Source organism: Chiloscyllium plagiosum, chromosome 25, assembly GCF_004010195.1.
Source record: "Chiloscyllium plagiosum isolate BGI_BamShark_2017 chromosome 25, ASM401019v2, whole genome shotgun sequence".
NCBI classification, from domain to species: Eukaryota; Metazoa; Chordata; class Chondrichthyes; order Orectolobiformes; family Hemiscylliidae; genus Chiloscyllium; species Chiloscyllium plagiosum.
The window spans coordinates 24,835,475-24,857,117 of record NC_057734.1 but is presented as its reverse complement, the minus strand read 5'-3'; the positions used below and the strand labels follow the sequence as shown (position 1 = coordinate 24,857,117).

Below are 21,643 nucleotides of genomic sequence, written 5' to 3'. Positions count from 1 at the left end.
CTGTTTTGATGTCTCCTTCCTCAAGAAAACTGTCCTGCTTAGTTACACATCCATTGCATTTCACAGTAGAAAGAAAACTTGTGGAAAATAAGGAATCATCGTTTTCTCACTGGTGAAAGTGCATAAAATGAATAGTACAAAGTGCTTTCCAATTGTAAAGCTGTAAGAAACTTAAATAACCAAGCTATTCTTGGTGTAAAAAGGCTTGTTAATATGGTTGTTTATTTGAAAGGATAATTCTCTAGGAAACAATCTCTAAAACAAAATATAGCTTTACATCTTCATAAGGAAGCATTTTAAATCTGTCAATATGAACAATTCAAATTATATTGCACATTTTGACACACTGGTAGAGTCACCAGCACTGAAATTGTTTTCCAAACTTAAAGAAAATGAATGATTAGTCCTATCTAAATACTCAGCTATTCTAATAGTGAGGCTACATTTCAGCATTGTTATGTAATGATTTGCCATTTCCAGTGGAATAATGATCAAAAGCAATACAATGATTATTAATTTATTAATTTGTGAATTTTTATTTAGAGAGCAGTACAATCGAAATATCCTTGAGCAAGAAAATCTGGGAAAGGTGAGTCTCTTTCTGTAAAATGGACTATGTAAAGAAAAATATTGTATTTTATCTCAACTAACAAGTAAGAATCCAGCCAGCTGTCCAGAAGTCTTGGCACAGCTATATCAGAAAAAAAACATTCATAGCTGTTGTCATCAGTAACTAATCGCTTGAGAGGAGGCAACATCAGCAGTTGTGATTTTAAATATGAACTGCAGCAACAGGGCATGTCATTTATAACAACACATTCTATTTTAAATGGCTGCAATAAAAAATTGTACAGTAGTGATAAATAATTAGTTGTGTGTTCCTGTTAACTTAAACCTCAGAATCTGTTGAGCTTTTATCAGGATGTAAGAATACTAATTTGCAACATGCAGCTAGACTGAACTGCATTTGTTTAGGGTGGCATGTGATTATTCCCAGATGAGTTTGATGCTGACGCAGATTCATATGCACTTGGACCTGGGACTAAGGTTTCTTTGACTTCTTGCTCATTTTACTTTTCCCATGTATGGTTGAAAACTAGATTATTTGAGTTTCCTAAAATAATCTAGCTGCCCACGAAGAATCTGAAATTGTGATCCGCATGAATTGAAGTTATTTTAAAATTAAAATAGGAAAGTAAAATAATATTACCTACTTCCAAATTCTTTTCTAGATTTTTATTTTAACTTTCTAGACTCTAATTTTATCAACTGTTTAATATTTTATTTCCATTTTTAAAGTCCTTGAGTGCATAATGGATAATCTACTACAAGTGCTACTGTCAAAAAAAATTAACTTTTTATCTAGTTGAACAAGGTACTTTGAGTTTAAGACAGTTAAAATTTAAGACTCTTTATAAAGCATGCCTAGTGCATACGATGAAGATACCAAATTTTCCATTAATCTACTGAGCACAAGGAGAACAGATGATTTTGAACACTGGAGCAGCACTGCTTTTCAAATCTACAACCAATGCATTTGGAGGCAGCTGCTACACTTGTGTTACTGAACCAACATACAATGGTGAATTTTTAAAATGTGTTTAAAGTTTTATTGAAAGGCTACCTTTTGCACGGTTTTATGCCCATATTCATAAGTTTGAATTCAAGGTTGAGATGAAGGCAAAGTCAAGAATTGTCTTCAGGCTTGAAGTTCTTTCTAACATTGTTTATTCAATATTAATATATACTATAATGCATGGTATTCAGAGATATACCAGCTCTAATTTTATTATTAATTTATTGAAAAACTATTCTATAGACTATTCCATATTCCATTTCACGTAATGCTAGTTAGTCTACCCAATGTGTTTTCTGCATGTGTTTCTAGCATTCCCAAGGCTAGATTTGAGCTTCTTCCTGGTTCTCCATGTGCTTTTCTACTTCTCCCTTAACTCTGCTCACACATCACTTCTGCCAAGTGAAAAGCATCTCTGTGACATCATCACAAGTATGGTCCAGGATCTTAAAGACCTTACATGGCACCTCTTCCCCAACTATTTTCTCCCTGAAAAAGATAATTTCATTAGCATTCATATGCATGCTCAAATGAACTACCCAGATTATTTATTTTCACAAGGTTTTACAATACACATTTTCCTGATAATGTATCTCTCACTCTTCCCGAAGTCTTTTCATTTTTGTCAGTAAGTAGGTGAGAAGTCTATGACAAGGTTTTGAAACACTTTGAGGTAAAGTTGATGAGTGTGTTTTTTCTCTGATGGCTTCTGTTAGGTCAGCCATGATTGCTGAAGAGTTTACAACTGCAAGATGTATTGGGAAGTTAAGTTGTTTCTTCTCAGTCATTTGAATATAGATTGGTCATGGTGCTAATTCTCCAATAACAGAGTGATATTATTCATCTATAGTGTCAGAAGTCAAACTAATTTTTCATTGTTTTACTTTTAGTTTTTATCAGTTTAGTTTAGAGCTGTGAAATGTGAACTCAGAGCTGAAGGTGACCTTTGGACTGTGAGCAGCAGCTTGTTTTTTTAAAAATAAGAGAACAAACTCAATAGTATTTGTTTATGAGGCCTGGCAAAATGTTAATTGTAGGTTGATTCTTGTTAAAAGTATCCTATAGATACTTCAACTCTGGAGAGGCATTATGTTGAAACACATGGCACATATTTGAATGGTAACAGGAGCCTTACAGGGTGACAAACAGCCCAACAAAGAGAAGCCAGAATTTGAACTGATTTTTGAAGTATGTTTAGATCAGAAGGAATTTGGCTTCCATAACTACAGGATAGAAGTTTGATTGCTCCTTAATTATCCTCTTCTTATCAATTTAGAATCTCAGTTATAATAACTAAATTAATAGTCCTTGGAAACTACTGGAAGCTAAGTATATGCATCAGTGTTTTCGGAAACCAAGCAAGATGCAATCCTATATGCCTAAGATGTTGCAGATCGTGGAATCTGCTTAAGTGAACTGGCCAGTTACATTTTTTTTTCCCCTTTTTGATTTATTTCTTAACTGTGACTGTTGACTGTGTCTGTTTATGAGAAATTGGGGAGGTAGAATCAAACATGATTGGGCTTAAATCATAGATGTTAATTAGATTATCCTATTGTTTAATTTTGCTCTGCTAAAGCTACTGCATTATTAATAATGATTTGGAGATGCCGGTGTTGGACTGGGGTGTACAAAGTTAAGAATCACGCAAAACCAGGTTATAATCCAACACATTTAATTGGAAGCACTAGCTTTCAGAGCACTGCTCCTTCAGGTGGTTGTGGAGTACACAATCACCTGATGAAAGAGCAGCGCTCCGAAAGCCACTGCTTCCAGTTAAACCTATTGGACAATAACCTGGTGTTGTGTGATTTTTAGCATTATTAATGTATTGTTAAATCTGTTTAAACTGTAAACCTGATGTCTGGTATCAGTTATTCACAAAGTCTGGTATTGGTTATTCAAAAACTCTGGTTGGGAACAATTGGAGTCAAATTTGAGGGTCTTTGAAGGTTTTAATTTTACTGTGTTATGAGTTCAGAGTTAGGGAGGCTGATTTGATTTGGTCATCTGTCTTTGTGTCACAACAGTAGATAGTTGTTCTTCATATGTTACTTTTCGGTGCTGACTTGTTTTTCAAGATTCTGTTTGAAGATATGAATGAACATGTGTTGGCTTGGTAATGATTTGGCTTGATACTTGGTATGTTCTTTAGACGATAGTGCAGCTTCAAGAAATTACCTCCTTTCCTACAATGAATATATTGTTGGTGTAAGGCTGGAAAAGTTGGTCTCCAATGATGTGAGCTTTTAGAACCATACCTGTGATAAGGAACAATAGCATTCAATTGTTTAAGATTTTGCTATGATATTAGCATATGTAATATATTTTCTGCAGAGAAGTCTGTCTCCTCTGGTTAAAAGCTCTTTCATGCTTTAAGTAATCAATGTTTTGCAGTAAATGGAATTTATTGTATAATGCTTCTTGAACAATTTTCTAAACTCTGTATCCACTGATTTGTGGACTGCTCACTCTAGATTGGACCCTTTTGATTTAATTTGTGACTGCTTTATCCAAGAGATCTACAATACTTCTGTCAAAAATTATTTTTTGTTGTAAGTTTCCATCATTGCATGGTTTAGATATAAATGTATATAATTAGTTAAGCCATTTACAGGCTGTCCTGAGAGTTGCTACTGCTATTGAAGCATAACCTGCCAATATCCTATTTGTCCTCGAGGTGAAATATTAATCAAAAGCTGTTAGAAGGTTGTCATCTGTAATTTGTTTCTCATTGATCTGTTGTCTGTGATCAGATGTTCTTTCCATATGATAGCCACACATGCTAACATGTTCAGCATATGATTTGGTATCTGATCCTGAAGCTTTTCAAAATCTTAAGAATTTATTCATTCCACATTCAGTTTGCTGTACATTTGCAAATAGATCTGCTAACTTGAATTTTTCTCACACATCAATACAGATGTTGCATTCACTTGAATATTGATAGGCACTTGAAGTTTATTTTGTTGATCTAGATAGTCATTATTAGGATTTTGATCTCCTTGTAGAACATAATTTTGTTGCCTTAGTTGATTAACATTGTTGAATCTTCATTATGGTGGAAGTTTTGTTGTACTAATCCTGAAAACTGTTAAAGTTTTGGCTGCTCTAAATGCTGTTTTCAATATAACATTTAGTTTTCCTTTATCAATATAATGCCTTCTTGGACATAGATGAAGATATTCCTTTTCCATGATGACTGAAGAACTTCTAAAAGACGTGTGGGTAGAAATATTCTCAAAATAGTATGATTCAATAAGATTCTTTGATTTTTTTGATATCAAAGATGGCTGATGCGATGTCATTCAGCTGTGATGTCATTCACACCACTTTTTTTTCCTGAGTCTGAGGTGTTTCCATGCCAAATTTTATAATGTTTGACACTTTGCTTGCATTTATAACTTCTGATGCACTTTAGTGATTAAAATTGGTAAAACTTCATAGTTGAAAATGTGTTGCTGGAAAAGCGCAGCAGGTCAGGCAGCATCCAGGGAACAGGAGAATCGACGTTTCGGGCATAAGCCCTTCTTCAGGACTTATGCCCGAAACGTCGATTCTCCTGTTCCCTGGATGCTGCCTGACCTGCTGCGCTTTTCCAGCAACACATTTTCAGCTCTGATCTCCAGCATCTGCAGACCTCACTTTCTCCTCAAAACTTCATAGTTGCTGAGTAAAACTTCAGTTACCCGTTCAAACTGTCAAAATAATGAACATTTAACTAAATTAACTGGTAGGGTTCCAAAATGCTGAATTCGAATAAATCATTCTTTCTTTAAGCCTGTTTCTGAAGAATTTATTTAACTTCTGTTTGAAAAAGTTACTTTTTAATTTCTTCTCTTCAAATTATTGAAGAAGGGCTTATGCCCGATACGTCGATTCTCCTGTTCCTTGGATGCTGCCTGACCTGCTGCGCTTTTCCAGCAACACATTTTCAGCTCTCTTCAAATTATGTCAGGTCCATTTTTTGATTTTCATTGATGCCATGATTTTCTAGGTGGCTGATCCTGTCACTACCACCATCTTTTGTTGGTTTTTGGTCCATAGCCATGAGAATGGGTACAAGACAGACTGGTTTATTAAATACTAAGACAAATTACTACAACATATGATATTCAAGATATATCAAGCTCTAATCTTACGATTAAGAAAAATTCATAAAGTACTGGCTAAAGCTTGTCGGTCTACTTCACCTGTTTCTCTATACGTTTCTAACATTCACGTAGCCATACTTCAGGCTTCTGCCTAGCTATCCATATTTTTCTGTCTTTCTCCCTTAACTCCACCTACACTCTGCCCAGTGAGGACTAGCTCCATGAAATTATTGCAAAGTTGTCTGAGGGTCCTAAAGAACTTGCGCAACAAGTTTAAGCTAATCAACAATCTAACAAGTCAAAGGAGTAGCCTGAAATAACATCTCTTTATTTCCCAGTTTCTGTATCTGAGAACCAGGACTCAGCAATGCTTATAATAGCAGTTGAACTACAGAAAACAAACTTAGTTTATCTGTAACCTACACTTTGTAAGCAAGTTGTAAATGTATAAATTTATTATTCAATAGTATGTTTCATTGCAGAGTACACCTTGAGTTTACTTGAAAGCAAGACTGTGCCACTCCAATTTATGATGAATTTGTAACCATTGACAAGGGCAACATGTCAGCTGTGATAACTGAAACCAGTGCGTGATCCTTCATTAGATGAGCTTTTTTTAAGCATTAAAAGTGATACACTGGGATCCAAGATGGTGGCAATCTGAGCAGATCTGCCTTGCTGAGCTCTGCACCCCAACCCGGTAGTTGTGATATTTTTACACCTCCCCCAACCTTATCTTTTTTCAGAGATTGATGTTAAATGGTTATGAGACCATTAAATCCATTTGCAGTGAAGCCTCGATTGTTTGAGTAGGATGGACGGGGAGTTTGGGTGGCTGGAAACAAGTGGTAATCCATGAGTGCCAGTTGTCTTGAGTGTCTCTCGATTATCCAGCAATTCACCTCTCAATTATCTGGCAATTCATGACATAATGCCATTAAACTGATAACTGAATGCTGGTTGCTTGGTGCAGTTTTTGCAGGGCCTTGAGATCTTGTTTGGATGGTCCATATTTGGACGGTTGATGTTCAGATAGTTGAGGTTCAACTATCTTTTTGAGCAAGATAGTAAATTCTTTTTGAGCAAGCGCGGATGAGAAAGGAAAGCATACAGCCAAGCCCCAACAAACAGGAGACTTGCCAAATGCGTCATGCGTGCCTGTGGATGCAGCTGCAGCTCCCTCGGCAGCTGTGAAAGAGGTACCTGCACAGTAGAACATCGCTGAAGGACTCCTGGCAATCCGAGGGATGATCAGGGAGTTGATGGAAGACTATCATACTCGGCTGGAGCTGATTTTGGTCATGATACAAAAGCACGAGAAGGAGTTGGAACGGCCAGGGAAGCAAATTGAAGAGGTCGAGCGGCATCAGAGTCCTCGGTGAGGCAGATCCAGACCCTTGAAAAACAGATCTTGACTGAAAGGTTGATCATCTGGAAAATCAAGGTAGAAGGAAAAATATCTGGGTCGTTGGGCTGCAGAAGGGAGTGGAAGATGGGCAGCTAGCATGCTTTTGAATACTGGCTGCCACGCTTTCTTAGCTGAGATGCCGAGGCAGACCAGGTGAAGATTCACAGAGCTCACCGGGTTGCGGTGCACAGATCTGTTCTGAATCAGCGCCCCCATCTGGTCCTGATACAATTTCAAAGCTGCAGGGACAAGTAGAGGGGACTAGAATCTTCTAGAAGGATGGAGAAAGATCCACCAGCCCTGGCTTAACAGGGAACTAAGATAATGTTTTTCCAGAAATCTTCTGCGGCGGAGATCTATAAAATGAAATCATTTGATGAGGTCAAGAGAAAATTAAGGGACCTTGGGATTCAATATTCGATGAGATACTCAGCGGTGCTTCGTATTACGCACGAGGAGACAGTGTGGTCATTTGACTCCCTGGAACAAGTGAAAAATTTCTTGGACAGTTTAAAATAATTCAAAGAAATTAATATCCTGGACAATAATGTTTGGTTTTATTTTCTTACTATGCTTCTTGTAATGTTACCCTTTTCTTAAAGAAGCTGCTGTTGGTGTTTTTTTTCCGATTAGGACTGGAGTTGGTATATAGTTGGGGGTGGGCAGAGCACTCGTTATTTTGCCTGTTTCCTTCTATTGCTTGGGTCTGGGGTGGAAAGGGGAATGGAGATTTGCATGGGAGGTGTAAGTGCCCTCTATGGGCAGCAGTAGAGTTTCCCCATTTGTGTTTTGCAGTTAGTTTAGTGTTTTGGTTTTTCGTAAATGGACTCCATGAGTCTTCTTTTGAATATGCCCAGTAAGTCGGATTCTTGCTCTCGGCAACTCAAAGGTGGTTGTAAAGGATCGTGGCTAGTAGTGTTTTTAAATGGTGCACCTGGAATATTAGAAGAATCCATTCGCCAGTTAAAATGAAAAACATGTTGTCAAACCTTAAAAGAGATGGTGGATGTTGCCCTGTTGCAGGAGACTCACCTTAATGACAAGGAACACTTTAAGTTACAGCAAGGTGGGTTTGATTGGGTGTTTTTCTCGTCCTTTAACACCAAGAGCAGGAGTTGACCATATTCATCAGGAAGAATCTTCCATTTAATTTAATAGATTGTGTTAAAGATGAATATGGTCAGTTTGTTATCCTTAAGGCTCTAATACATGGTGAGAATATAGTATTTTGAATGTCTCTTGTCCTCTGGCCCAACCCCTTAAATTTTTGACTGATGCACTATCTAAGCTGATGGCCTTTGCATTGTGGCATATTATTATAGGGGGGAGTTTAATTGCCTTTTGGATCCTGTGATGGATAGATTGCCCAAAAGCCCCAAAGCTTTCTCCACAGTCTAAACAGTTGGGTGATCTATGTGTGGAACTGGGGTTGGTAGACACTTGGAGACATCTTCATCCTAGGGGCAAGGTCTTTACATTCTTTTCCAATCGTCGTAAGTGCCATGCAAGGATTGATTTTTCCTAACTCCTGCAGCTCTTTTAGATTCAGTGATATGTTGTTCAATTGGGAATATTGTCATCCCTGATCATGCAGCAGTATATTTAGTGGTTGAGATTAAGGGTAATGCAATGAGCTCTCGTTACTGGCGAATGGATCCCTTCATCCTCAAGGACAGCAAGTTTGTTGAGTACTTTTCTAGGGAATTTGAAGCATTTTTAGCCACCAACTTGGGTACAGCTAGAAATCTGTCCATTTTTGGGAGACTGCTAAGGCCTATGCTAGACAGATAACTATCTCAAACTCGGCCAGGCAGAAGTGATGGAAGGGAGAGCAGCAGCATCATCTGCTTGAGGCACAATTGAAGGCAGCCGATATGGCACATTACAGTGGACCATTAGTGACTAAACTGCAGCAGACCACAGCCTGTCAATCTGCCTAAACTCCATGTTTATGCATACAGCCAGGAAGAAACTTTCCTTTGCAAAGCAAAGGTTATTTGAGCATGGTGGTAGTCTGGATAAATATTTGGCATATCTGGTTCGGAAGAGGAATGTCTCCCAACTTATTGCTTCTATTAGGGAAGGGAATGGAACTCTTAATTGTAATGCTAAAAAGGTCAATGCCATGTTTTGGAGGTTCTGTTCTGAATTGTATCAGTCTGAATGTTGTGAGGATAGATGGGATAAAATGGAGTCTTTTTTTTTAAGAACTTGGATCTACAGGGGGTGTCTGCTGAGCAGGCTTCTCTTCTTAGTACTTCATTAACAGCACAAGAGACACAGGAGGCAGTGGGGCAACTTCAGAGTGGAAAGGCGCCCGGTCCTGTGAGTTTTATAAAGAATTTTTAAACATACTGTCAGGACTGATGCTCGACATGTATATAGACATGATTGCCTCCTGCCATCCTTGAGAGAGACTAATATCTCTCTTATCCTCAAGAAAGGGAAGGCCCTGGAGGACTGTGATTCTTATAGACGTATCTTGTTCTTAAATTCTGATTATAAAATTTTGTCTCAGACTTTGGCGTTGAAGTTGAGGGGATGTTGTCCTCTATTGTTGAAGAAGATTAGGCGTGCTTTATAAAGGATCGCAGATCCTCTAATAATGTCAGGAGGTTGCTTAACATGATTCAAATGTGCTAGCAGCGATTGGTTCAAGAGTTGGTGTCTCTTTGGATGCGGAGAAGGCATTTGATCGGGTGGAATGGCCATATCTCTTTTATACTCTGAAGTGATTTGGCCTGGGTGAAGTGTTTACTTGATGGTTGAGGGTTCTTTTATGGTGATCCTCTGCTGGCGATTCTCACCACTGGTATAAGGTCTGGCAATCTTAACATTGGTAGGGGCAGTTGGCAAGGCTGTCCCCTTTCACCTTTGCTTTTCACGTTGGTGATTGAGCCATTGGCAGAGACCATTCATGAGGACCCTAATATAGCTGCCCCAAAGGTGGGATTAAAGGTGCATAAGATTGCACTATATGCGAATGATGTTCTTATTTTTCTTTCAAACCCAGCAGTCTCGATGCCCTGTTTGATACACTGTATTAATTAATTTGGTCTTTTCTCAGGTTACAAGATCAATTTTTCAAAGTCGGAGGCTATACCTATTGGGCGGCGGTGGGGGGGGGGATGTTAGGGGCATACCTGATGTGGAAGGTGGGTTCCCCTTTAAGTGGGCACAGGGAGGTTTTTCTTTACTTGAGCCTCTCTGTTACCTCTAGCTTTGATCAGTTATTCAAGGCTAATTTTGTTCAGTTATTTGACAAGATTAAACAAGACCTTCAAAAATGGCGGATCCTTCCAATATCATGATTGGGTCAAATCACTGTTATCAAAATGAATGTTCTTCCTCGCTTGTTGTACCCTTTGAGGATGCTCCCTTTGTTCTTTTCTAGGTAAACGTTTCGGAAATTGAATGGCTGGTTTAGTTCTTTCATTTGGCGCTTTAAGTGGTCCCTTATTAAGTTTGCAAAACCGCAATTGCCCCAAGGATTGGGGGGAATAGATTTCCCAGACACTAGAAGATATCAACTGAGCTCCCTCCTATCTTTTGTAAATGACTGGGCCTGTGGGGACTCGGAGTGGACATGGAAGGACATTGAGGCCTCCCATACGAAGTGTCCTCTTCTCAACCTGCTGTTTTTAGCCAAAATGGGGACAGTTGTGGAACATTGCCATAATCCAATAGTTACTAACACTTGCAAAGCATGGAGGGCAATGAGGCAGTTAGAGGATAATACGTCTAAAACATTTTTTCTCACTCCCATAGTTAGCATATCTGGTTTCCGGCCAGGGACAATGAATCCTGGGTTTGCATTTTGGGCGGATATGGAGTCGCTTGTTTGGGTAATGTGTTTCAGGGTGAAACTTGATGTCATTTGATCAAATAACTCACAAATATGGATTGTCAAGTAGGGACCTTTTCCATTTCTTTCATTTTATCCAAAAGGAGACCATGCTCTTGACTGAGTGTTGTCTATCTGATACGGAAAAGAGGTTGCTTTCGGCTAAGAGCACTCTTTCAGTGAGTACTCTTTATGATTTGTTGAGGTTCCTTGGATAACATCAAGCATCTACGTGAGGTCTGGGAGAGAGATTTAGGAGTCGAGATTACTTCGGAAACATGGGAGAATGTTTGTGAGAATGTGAGGAGGATTTCAATTTTTTGAAGGACCCATGCTCTGCAGTTAAAGATTCTTCATAGGGCTCATCTGGCCCCAGATCGTCTAGCAAAATGTAAGCAGGGAGCATCTTCAATGTGCCCCAAATGTAAAATAAACACAGGTACTCTCACTCATTGTCGGTGGTCCTGCTACAGACTCTGCGCATATTGGAGCACTGTGGCAGGAGTAATTGAGAGGGTCTTGGGGATCAAAGTCATGATGGACCTGGTCTCTTTGCTCCTGGGTTTGTGGGATTTACCTCCCTCAGATGTAGATGGGAAAAAGCATTTTAAAATTATCACTTTTTGTGTGAGGAAGAACATTCTGATGTGCTGGATGTCTGAGAAATCCGCCCCCCCTCCCCGCCCAGGTTTGTCGGGGTGGCATTAGTCAATTATGGAACACATTCCTTTAGACCTTCTTACAAATATGATGCACCAGAAAACATGACATGGCAGCCCTTTTTGAATTATTTGGAAGCAGATCTGTCAGCCATTTTGATTAGGGTTTTTGTCTATCCACGATTGTTTGATTTGATAAACCTAATGCCATGAGAGGAAGAATTTCAAACAAATTCCCTAAATTCATCTGCCTTCCTTGTTAGGCCTCTTGCATTGAAATAAATGCAATTTAATTTATCAGTCCTAACTTGTTCTCTGCTTTGTCCCTGCCTACCTTGACTGCTTGACTTGCCTTTGTTCTCAACTGTACCAGTCTCAGAGTGATTTCTTTCCTCACTATCTCCCTGGGTCCCTTCCCCCCCCCAAGACAGTAATTGCTGCTCCTGGAATTCAAGGAAATCACCTCCAACACTTAAAACACCTCAAGAAAGGAGTAGCTGTTATAGCCAGAACTTTTTCCCGTCCACTTATTAAAAATCAATAAGTAAATAAGTAAAGCCACTCAGTGCAACAAGACCATAGCTCTCAACCTTCGAGAGCATCAATTATTAAACCCACATTTAGATCCCCTAATAATCAGAGGGAAATTGAGAAACATATTTGTAAGGAGATCTTAGCTATCTATAAGAATAATAGGGTAGTTATGGTAGGGGATTTTAACTTTCCAAACATAGACTGGGACTGCCATTGTGTTAAGGGCTTAGATGGAGAGGAATTTGTTAAGTGTGTACAGGACAATTTTCTGATTCAGTATGTGAATGTACCTACTAGAGAAGGTGCAAAACTTGACCTACTCTTGGGAAATAAGGCAGGGCAGGTGACTGAGTTGTCAGTGGGGGAGCACTTTGGGGCCAGCGACCAGAATTCAATTAGTTTTAAAATAGTGATGGAAAAGGATAGACCAGATCTAAAAGTTGAAGTTCTAAAGTGGAGAAAGGCCAATTTTGATGGTATAAGGCAAGAACTTTCAAAAGCTGGTTGGGGGCAGATGTTCGCAGGTAAAGGGACGGCTGAAAAATGGGAAACCTTCAGAAATGAGATAATGAGAGTCCAGAGAAAATATATTTCTATTAGGGTGAAAGGAAATGCTGTTAGTAATAGAGAATGCTGGATGACGAAAGAAACTGAGGGTTTCATTAAGAAAAATAAGAAAGTTTATGTCAGGTGTAGACAGGATAGATCGAGTGAATCCTTAGAAGAGTATAAAGGCAGTAGGAATGTACTTAAGAGAGAAATCAGGCGGGCAAAAAGGGGACGAGATGGCTTTGGCAAATAGAGTTAAGAAGAATCCAAAGGGCTTTTACAAATACATTAATGACAGAAGGGTAACTAGGGAGAAAATAGGGCCCCTCAAAGATCAGCAAGGCGGATTTTCTGTGGTGCCGCAGGAAATGGGGGAGAAACTAAGCGAGTATTTTGCATCAGTATTTACTGTGGAAAAGGACATGGAAGATATAGAATTGAGGGAAATAGATGGTGACATCTTGAAAAATGTCCATATTACAGAGGAGGAAGTGCTGGATGTCTTGAAATGTATAAAAGTGGATAATTCCCCAGGACCTGATCAGATGTACACTAGAACTCTGTGGGAAGCTAAAGAAGAATTGCTGGGCCTCTTACTAAGATATTTGTATCATTGAAAGTCACAGGTGAGATGCCGGAAGATTGGAGGTTGGCTAATGTGGTGCTACTGTTTAACAAGGGCGGTAAGGACAACCCAGGGAACTATAGGCCAGTGAGCCTGATGTCTGTGGTGGGCAAGTTGTTGGAGGAGTCCTGAGGGACAGGATGTACATGTATTTGGAAAGGCAAGGATTGATTGGGGATAGTCAACATGGCTTTATTTGTGTGAAATCATGTCTCACAAACTTGATTGAGTTTTTAAGGAAGTAACAAAGAGTATTGATGAGGGCAGAGCAGTAGATGTGATCTATATGGACTTCAGTAAGGCGTTCGACAAGGTTCCCCGTGGGAGACTGGTTAGCAAAGTTAGATCTCATGGAATACAGGGAGAACTCGCCATTTGGACACAGAATTGTCTCAAAAGGTAGAAGACAGAGGGTGGTGGTGGAGGGTTGTTTTTCAGACTGGGGTCTGTGACCAGTGGAGTGCCACAAGGATTGGTGCTGGGTCCACTACGTTTCATCATTTATATAAGTGATTTGGATGTGAGCATAAGAGGTATAGTTAGTAAGTTTGCAGATGACACCAAAATTGGAGGTGTAGTGGACAGCAAAAAAGGTTCCCTCAGATTACAATGGGATCTTGATCAAATGGGCTGAGAAGTGGCAGGTGGAGTTTAATTTAGATAAATGTGAGGTGCTGCATTTTGGGAAAGCAAATCATAGCAGGACTTATACACGTAATGGTAAGGTCCTATGGAGTGTTGCTGAACAAAGAGACCTTGGAGTGCAAGTTCATAGCTCCTTGAAGGCGGTGTCGCAGGTAGATACAATAGTGAAGAAGGATTGATATGCTTTCATTTATTGGTCAGAGAATTGAGCACAGGAGTTGGGAGGTCATGTTGCGGCTGTACAGGACATTAGTTTAGGCCACTGTTGGAATATTGCGTGCAAGTCTGGTCTCCTTCCTATCGGAAAGATGTTGTGAAACTTGGAAGGATTCAGAAAAGATTTACAAGGATGTTGCCAGGGTTGGAGGATTTGAGGTAGAGGGAGAGGTTGAATAGGCTAGGGCTGTTTTCCCTGGAGGTGTCGGAGGCTGAGGGGTGACCTTATAGTGGTTTATAAAATCATGAGGAGCATGGATAGGATAAATAGACAAAGTCTTTTCCCTGGGTTGGCGGAGTCCAGGACTAGAGGACATAGGTTTATGGTGAGAGGGGAAAGATACAAAAGAGACCTAAAGGGCAACTTTTTCACTCAGAGGATGGTACGTGTATGGAATGAGCTGCCAGAGGAAGTGGTGGAGGCTAGTACAATTGCAACATTTAAAAGGCACCTGATGGGTATATGAATAGAAAGGGTTTGGAGGGATATGGGCCAGCTGCTGGCAGGTGGGTCTGGATTGGGTTGGGATATCTGGTCGGCATGGACGAGTTAGACCGAAGAGTCTGTTTCCGTGCTGTACATCTCTATGACTCTATGATTGCAGTTTTGATTTTTTTTGTAGCATAATATAGTAGTTGGTTTAGTGTTTATTACTGTCTTTAATGTTATGCTATATTTTCATATTTTTGTAACTTCTAATTTTGTGAAAAAAAATTTCAATAAAAATATTTTTTTTTAATAAGTTATATGCTGTGTTCCCATTCAGTTATAATTGGCAGCTTTTTTCTTTCATTAGAAATTACACCAGCATGTGGATACTAAGAAGCATTTTGGCACATTTATTAGGTGACCACCTGCAGAACTCTGCCATGCAATTTGATTGGGCGATAGGGTAATGAATATAAATTCATTTCACTGTAAAAATCAAGGCTAAAACTCCCGTCAGTAACGGGGGGGGGGGGCATTAATTTCATTTCCTTTACTTGCCAGAGAAAAAGTTAATATTTAGATCGGAACAAGAAGAAATGTTTACCTTGGTTAATCAAAATTAAACTCTTTAAGTTTATAAAGGCAAACATTCCAAAAATTGCACTACTTTAACCTTACACAAACCCAGTGTTGGTGTGAAATCATATTGAGTACTATATAGCTCAGTCATTTGCACAGTTCAGCTCCATATGTAATACAAATTCAAGATTGTTTTCTACTGCAAAGGTAACACATGTCCAATATCAGTGATCCATTTGTCCTCTTGCAGTGAGAGTTAAATTATATATGTAGTAATTACAAATGTAAAATAATTTAATGCAAAACCCTTATTCTGAGCGCAATTATTTCAGTCGCACTTCTAATTTGGAAATTTATTTTGCAAGACGTTGTTAATCAAGTGAACAGTGCATGATGGTTTTCAGATACACATACACACAGATGGTTTAGACAATAGCTCTATTCTCACGATTATCAGGTCAGCTATCTGATAATGAGCATACCTCAGTGGAGGACAAGGTGAAATGCATAGGCTTTCAAATTCTTTGTGATATCGACCAGGCTAGACTCCCTCAAAACATTTTGAGAAAGTAGCCCAGACCCTAACTTTGCTGGTTGTTTTAAGCAGGTGTAACACGCATATTCCAGGAGGGATGCAGCTGGTCAAACCACTTAGTTTTAAACAAAACAGAATTTATTTAGAAGATTACCGTATGAAACATAAACAAAAGAGAACAGAATGCCAAATAACTTAACCTATCCGCAAACCCAACAGACTATCACAACATTATGATGCTGTTTCCAATACTTGCAACAATCCCCTTAAGTACCCCGTGGCACAAAAGGTAATATCAAACACGGTCTTATCGGGGAGACGTAGGCGAGAGAGTACCAGCGTGCACCTGCTTCTTTGGGTCCAGCAGCTTCAAAACACCACTGTGCTAAAACTGAACCCAACCAGAGAAAAGCTGAGCTTGGAGAACTGGCCACTACCCTTTCATTGTACAATTATTTTTAACTTGAAAGCCTTTTTCCTAAGGCAGTATCTGTTAGGTATAATCCGATTGGCCCTAAAATCCTTCAAACCTAAGAATTTTCAGAGTCTGTCTTTTTAGACCTCTCTGGGAGGGAGAAAAGCCAAGGACGCCATAACGTTGTTAAAGGAGCAGAATCGTCACTCTTGTAAACTGTGAATCTGTAATCTTCACAGTTCATTCTGTGCCTTACAAATTAGAAATAGTCATAGAGATGTTCAGCACAGAAACAGACCATTCAGTCACTCATCTGTGCCAACCAGATATTCTCAACTAATCTGGTCCCACTTGCCAGCACTTGGCCCATATCCCTCTAAGACCCTCCTATTCATATACCCATCAAATTGGGTATAATTGCTGTAATTAAATGCTGCAATTATACCAGACTCCATCACTTCCTCTGGCAGCTCACTCTACATGCACACCACACTCTGCATGAATAAAGTTACCTCTTACGTCCCTTTTAAATCTTGCCCCTCTCATCCTAAACCAATGCCCTTTGATTCTTGACTCTCCCACTCCAGGGAAAAGATCTTACCTATTTACGATTTCCATTCCCCTCATGATTTTATAAACCTTAGCCCTCAGCCTCTGACGCTCCAGGGAAAGCAGCCCCAGCCTCTTCAGTCTCTCTGTGTAGCTCAAATTCTCCAATCTTGGCAACATCCTTGTACATCTTTTCTGAACCCTTTCAAGTTTCACAACATCCTTCCTATAGGAGGAAAACCAGAATTGACAAATAAAGAAAGCATACTGAATGTCGTCTTCACTATCCTTCTACCTGCCCTGCACTGCAAGATCTCTTTGTTCAGCAACACTCCCAGAATCTTACCATTAGGTGTATAATTTTTTTTTAAATGAGATGAGTTTGCAGCCATTGGATTCATGCAGGTCAAGAAACCAAAGATAGCTGGAGGAGGTGCAAATGGCAGAATAGTAAAACAGTTGACAACTGAAAGCAAAATCAAGAGAAAAGCAAGATTTTGGCCAAAACATGCAAAGAAATCAAAATGGGAAATAGATTATGGTCTGGAATTGTTGAACTTCATGTTCTGTCCAGAATGTTTACATGAAAGAAATGCCATTCCTCCAGCTCTACTGTTAAAATTAAAAATTTATCAGAGCACTGCACTAGGCTGAGGACCAAGATGTCTGCTTGTGAACAAAATAGATCAATCAAGTGGCATCCACTAGAAGCACAGAGTTATGCTTGCATTCCAAAGGACAAATGCTTTAAAAAAAACGCAGATGCTGTTTGATGCTCATGGCAGCAAAATCCGGCCCGATTTGTTTTAGCTAGAGTCCTCCATCTGTACAATGAAATAATATTTTCTATGCCACAACAATAAGAAAATTGCAAATTTTGCATATAGAATTATATCATTGCTTTAGTGACAATTGAAACTTGAAATTAAACTCTTTTGAGATGTGGTGATTATAGCAACTTAGCTGCATTCTTCTAGTATAGAGTTTACTTATTTTTGTTGGTCTCAAAGAAGCCTTTTTCTTTCCTCCACATTCTGATATAAAAACAACATTCAAGTGGTCACTACAAAGATAAGGATTGACAAAAACTCCAAAATAACAACTTTGGAATCCATGTAGCTGGAAATCTTTTGTAATTGTAAAGATTTAAGTTTTGTTTTAAGCTATTTTCAATACTTGGATTGCATGTCTTAGATTCTAGGCATTAAATCACATACAAATCACCCAGCTTCTGTGATTAAAAACTTTATAAGAAGTGCAGGTAACTTTAGCAATTACTTCCTGACAAAAATAATTCATTGCCTGTTCTAATAAGTCTTGGGAAATATGCTTGGCAGCTGTTATTCAGAACCAGGAATTGCGGGAATGCACCCTATATTTGAACAGATATGCCTACTCAATCGCAGTCAGAATAGTTGAAAGCTATTCTCAGAGCTTAACATTAAAGGCGCTAATTGGTGTTGGGACTTCCCAATTTTTGGCAAGCACTATTATCCAAGGGCAAACCAGATCCCTTAATATAAGACTTAGCTGAAAATTATTTGCACCTTTTAATGTGGATGCTAGTAATGCACATAGTTAACCCTTCTATCATTGTGGTTAATTTTATGTTTAAACCTCATTAGGATACAGGATCCATTTGGTGAAAATAACTTCAGAATGTGACCTGTTTGAAATTAGTTTGTAATTTCAAATAAATTAACTACTTTTAAATCTTTCAAAGATATTGAAAGTCAGAGATTCTACATTTGAGAAAAAAAACAAGAAAATTAGCTTTTAAGTGTCAATTTGAAAGGTGAAAAGACAATGAATGTTGAGGCTAGGAAGTGACCGTTATCAGCATCAAGGAATTCTCATCTGATGTCTGTCATGAATATCACCTCTGATACCTAACAAATCAAATTTGAAAGGAAGGTGTATTGCAGCCACCTTCATTAACATAGAAATGGAGCAAAACAACATGTGGACGATAGAATATAGAAGCTATACCAAAGAACCAAACAATAGCTTGATCAAAGTTTTAAGGACAGCCTTAAAGAAGGTGAGGAAGTTGAAGAGGAGGTTGTCTTAGGAGAAAGTGTTTGTTCCATCCGCTGGTAGTGGTGTTGCAGATCACTTGGTCAGAGTTGCTGTGGCAACATTTACTTTTATGTGTACATTGTAATTGGGTCATACGCACCTCCATTATTAAGACCTAAGGTAGGACCTATATCTAGAGCTGCTGGTTAAAGGCCAGGAGCCCACAAGACCTGCTTGATGAATCCTGTTGGTAGTAATTTTTCTGATGTGTGCCATGATTATGTCTACATGCTCTTTCAGGTTGAGGCTAAAAAGCATAAAAAACAAAGAATAAAACTGATACTTCCTGACCTGTAGCTTAATTCCATCAAGGCTCATTTACTTAATAATCTATTACTAATTCTATTAGCATGGAGGACATTGACAACTAAGAATACAGAAACCTCAAAAAAATGAGTGTGTTCAGTGTCAAAATTGCAAGACAATTGGCTGCTGTGAAATTAAATTGTAGTTATTTAACAGAACTTTGCCTTTTAGTATACCCAGAAAATGGTGAACAACTAAAATGCAGAGCTGTTATCATTCTTATTAGGCCTATTGAAGTTATTGTAGAGATGGTTGATAACATCTACGTTGCAGTCTTTCGTGATATTTCTCAGTGCACTAGACATGTGGATTTCATTTAATTCAACAGCAGAAACATTGAGGGTAATGCCCAAGTACATTTGTGGGAAAATTCAGTTGGCTGGTGTGAAGTATTACTAGTTACAAGGCTGATCATTTTTTTCTGATATTAGGACAAACGTCTTGATTTTCTTTGGAACTTATGGAGACACAGAAAGATGACAAGTTTACAAATATACTGTTCATTATATTCTTTACTGAATTCGCTCAACTAAGGTCTTAACTGTTGTACAAGTTTGAAAGAATAGGGACTTCTACAAATTATTTCTTTACTGAGAAAAATTATCTGTTGGCAAAGAGGTATAATCCCCTTCATCTAATAAAGCAGGTAAAAAGAAAGCTCTTTGTCTCATTGAACTACTCAATCTCAGGTATCTAACTTTGCTGTATTATATAGCAATTTTCAAATATTATTCCAAGTTAGGGATAGTTAGATTGGGATATTATCTGGATAGATTAAAAACTACAACAATGTATGTAATCCAATCATAGAAAATATATAGGTCGTTCCCAATGAGTGGTTACTGTATGTCATTACTTAAGAAATGTGAAAACATCAATGCATTCTGTTTTCTGACCGGAAAGTTGGCATGGAATACACTTGCACTTCAAAAATTTATCTATTCAAATTCATAAATGCAATCTGGCTCTTCCAAAAAATTGTACATTAAAGTCCCTGTGCAACTAATTTAAATGTATTTTCACTGATAGGTCAGTGACACTGCAGTCATGATTCTCCTAGATTTATGCTCACAGCACACTCGGTGGTAGGTTAGAGTGAGAAACTTTAAGTGTAGCTGTTTCAAGAATCAGCTGAGATTGATGGATGTGAGGAATATGTGAACTGAAGTGTGTGGAAAGTTTGAGTAACGGTTTCTGCAGGTAGGGTTTTTTGGAGTGTGTTTCTTCTGTTAAACTGAACATTGACAGCACTGATTTTGCATCTGGCTGCCTTGGGTAGTGGGACAATTGAGAGATTTGCCATTGTGCACCCACCAATAGTGAAACCTATTGGTATACATTTGTATTGCATTATCATGAAAGAGAAGGAATAGGAATGTTTAGGAACTGTATTAAAAGCATTTACTTCACAAAGAAGCAGTATGACAGCTGTTCAAGCCACTGCATCATTTTCTGCAGTCTTCAGCCCATCCTGCTCTATTTGTGGCCATTAGATGATGAGCGTGCACAAATTTTATGGTAGCAAGTCATTTCAGGCAGCCATGGGAGATCTTTAATATGAGTATGGGTATGTGTTCAACAGGTGAGAAGAGCCAGGGAATGCTGACATCACACCATTAGGGAATATGAAAAGGCCATCAAATTTTATATGATTGCTCCTAAGACTCAAAATATTTAGGTTCCATCTGTAGTAACTTTGCAATCCCTTTACTTTCTTGACAAGAAATCTTTCCAGTTCAGGAGCTTAGATTATATTAGACAACAAGCAAATAGTCCTGTATGTAAAGGCAGAGTTCTGATGAAAGGTCATTGCACTCAAAGTGTTAGCTCTGTAGTTGTTGCCAGACCTGCTGTATTTCTCCGGCGCAGTCTGTTTTTCCTTTTATACCATGTCTTCTGTCTATGCATCTGGAATTGGGTCTGCAGACTGTGATGCATGTTGTACATTATTGTTTCATTCCATTCTAGTAATTGGACTCATGGCTTTTTTTGTCAATCATTTTAAGAAAGCAAAATGCTAAAATTCATTGTGATCTTTTGAGCCTGTTGTGATGAAAGGTGCATGACAGAATAGCCAAGGATACATTAGACTTGATCTGATTCCCTCCAGAGAACAACCATGCATATTCAAATTGTTGAAATTCACTCAGAGCCCAATTAACTCGATAAGAATTTAGTGTCCTGTTTGCAATTGACTTTACAGCAGGTAGGTACATTTTGTACATGGTATACCAAATGATTAAGATTAATTGATTGAGACTGGTTTCTGCTTGCAAATAAAGCAGAGCAAATGCATCATGACTATTTTATATAACATTCTACAGACATATTCACACATTCCTTTAGGATCCAATTTGCTTTCCTATCACTGAAAAAAATAGTTAACAAAATATATGCATCAGAGTTCACTTGAGTCGGAACAGGATACCTTTATTAATGATAATTAATAAAAGTTTTAATGGCAGCTACGTGAGAATAGATGTTATCGAATGACCATTTTTCATTCAGTAGGCTTGACTTTCTGGAGAGAATAGAGAAAGTGAGGACTGCAGATGCTGAAGATCAGAGTCAAGACTGTGGTGCAGGAAAAGCACAGCAGG

At 38.6% G+C, this 21,643-nt stretch overlaps 1 protein-coding gene across 2 annotated transcripts in view; it reads left to right on the top strand.

Annotated features, from left to right (window-relative positions):
• Nucleotides 1–21,643, top strand: part of ift81 (intraflagellar transport 81 homolog) — a 110,133-nt gene that overhangs the window by 76,059 nt on the left and 12,431 nt on the right. For both annotated transcript variants that reach the window (XM_043715704.1, XM_043715705.1), the window contains exon 18: nucleotides 544–589. In XM_043715704.1, the coding sequence (XP_043571639.1) occupies nucleotides 544–589 (46 nt within the window). The remainder of the gene's footprint in view (nucleotides 1–543; nucleotides 590–21,643) is intronic.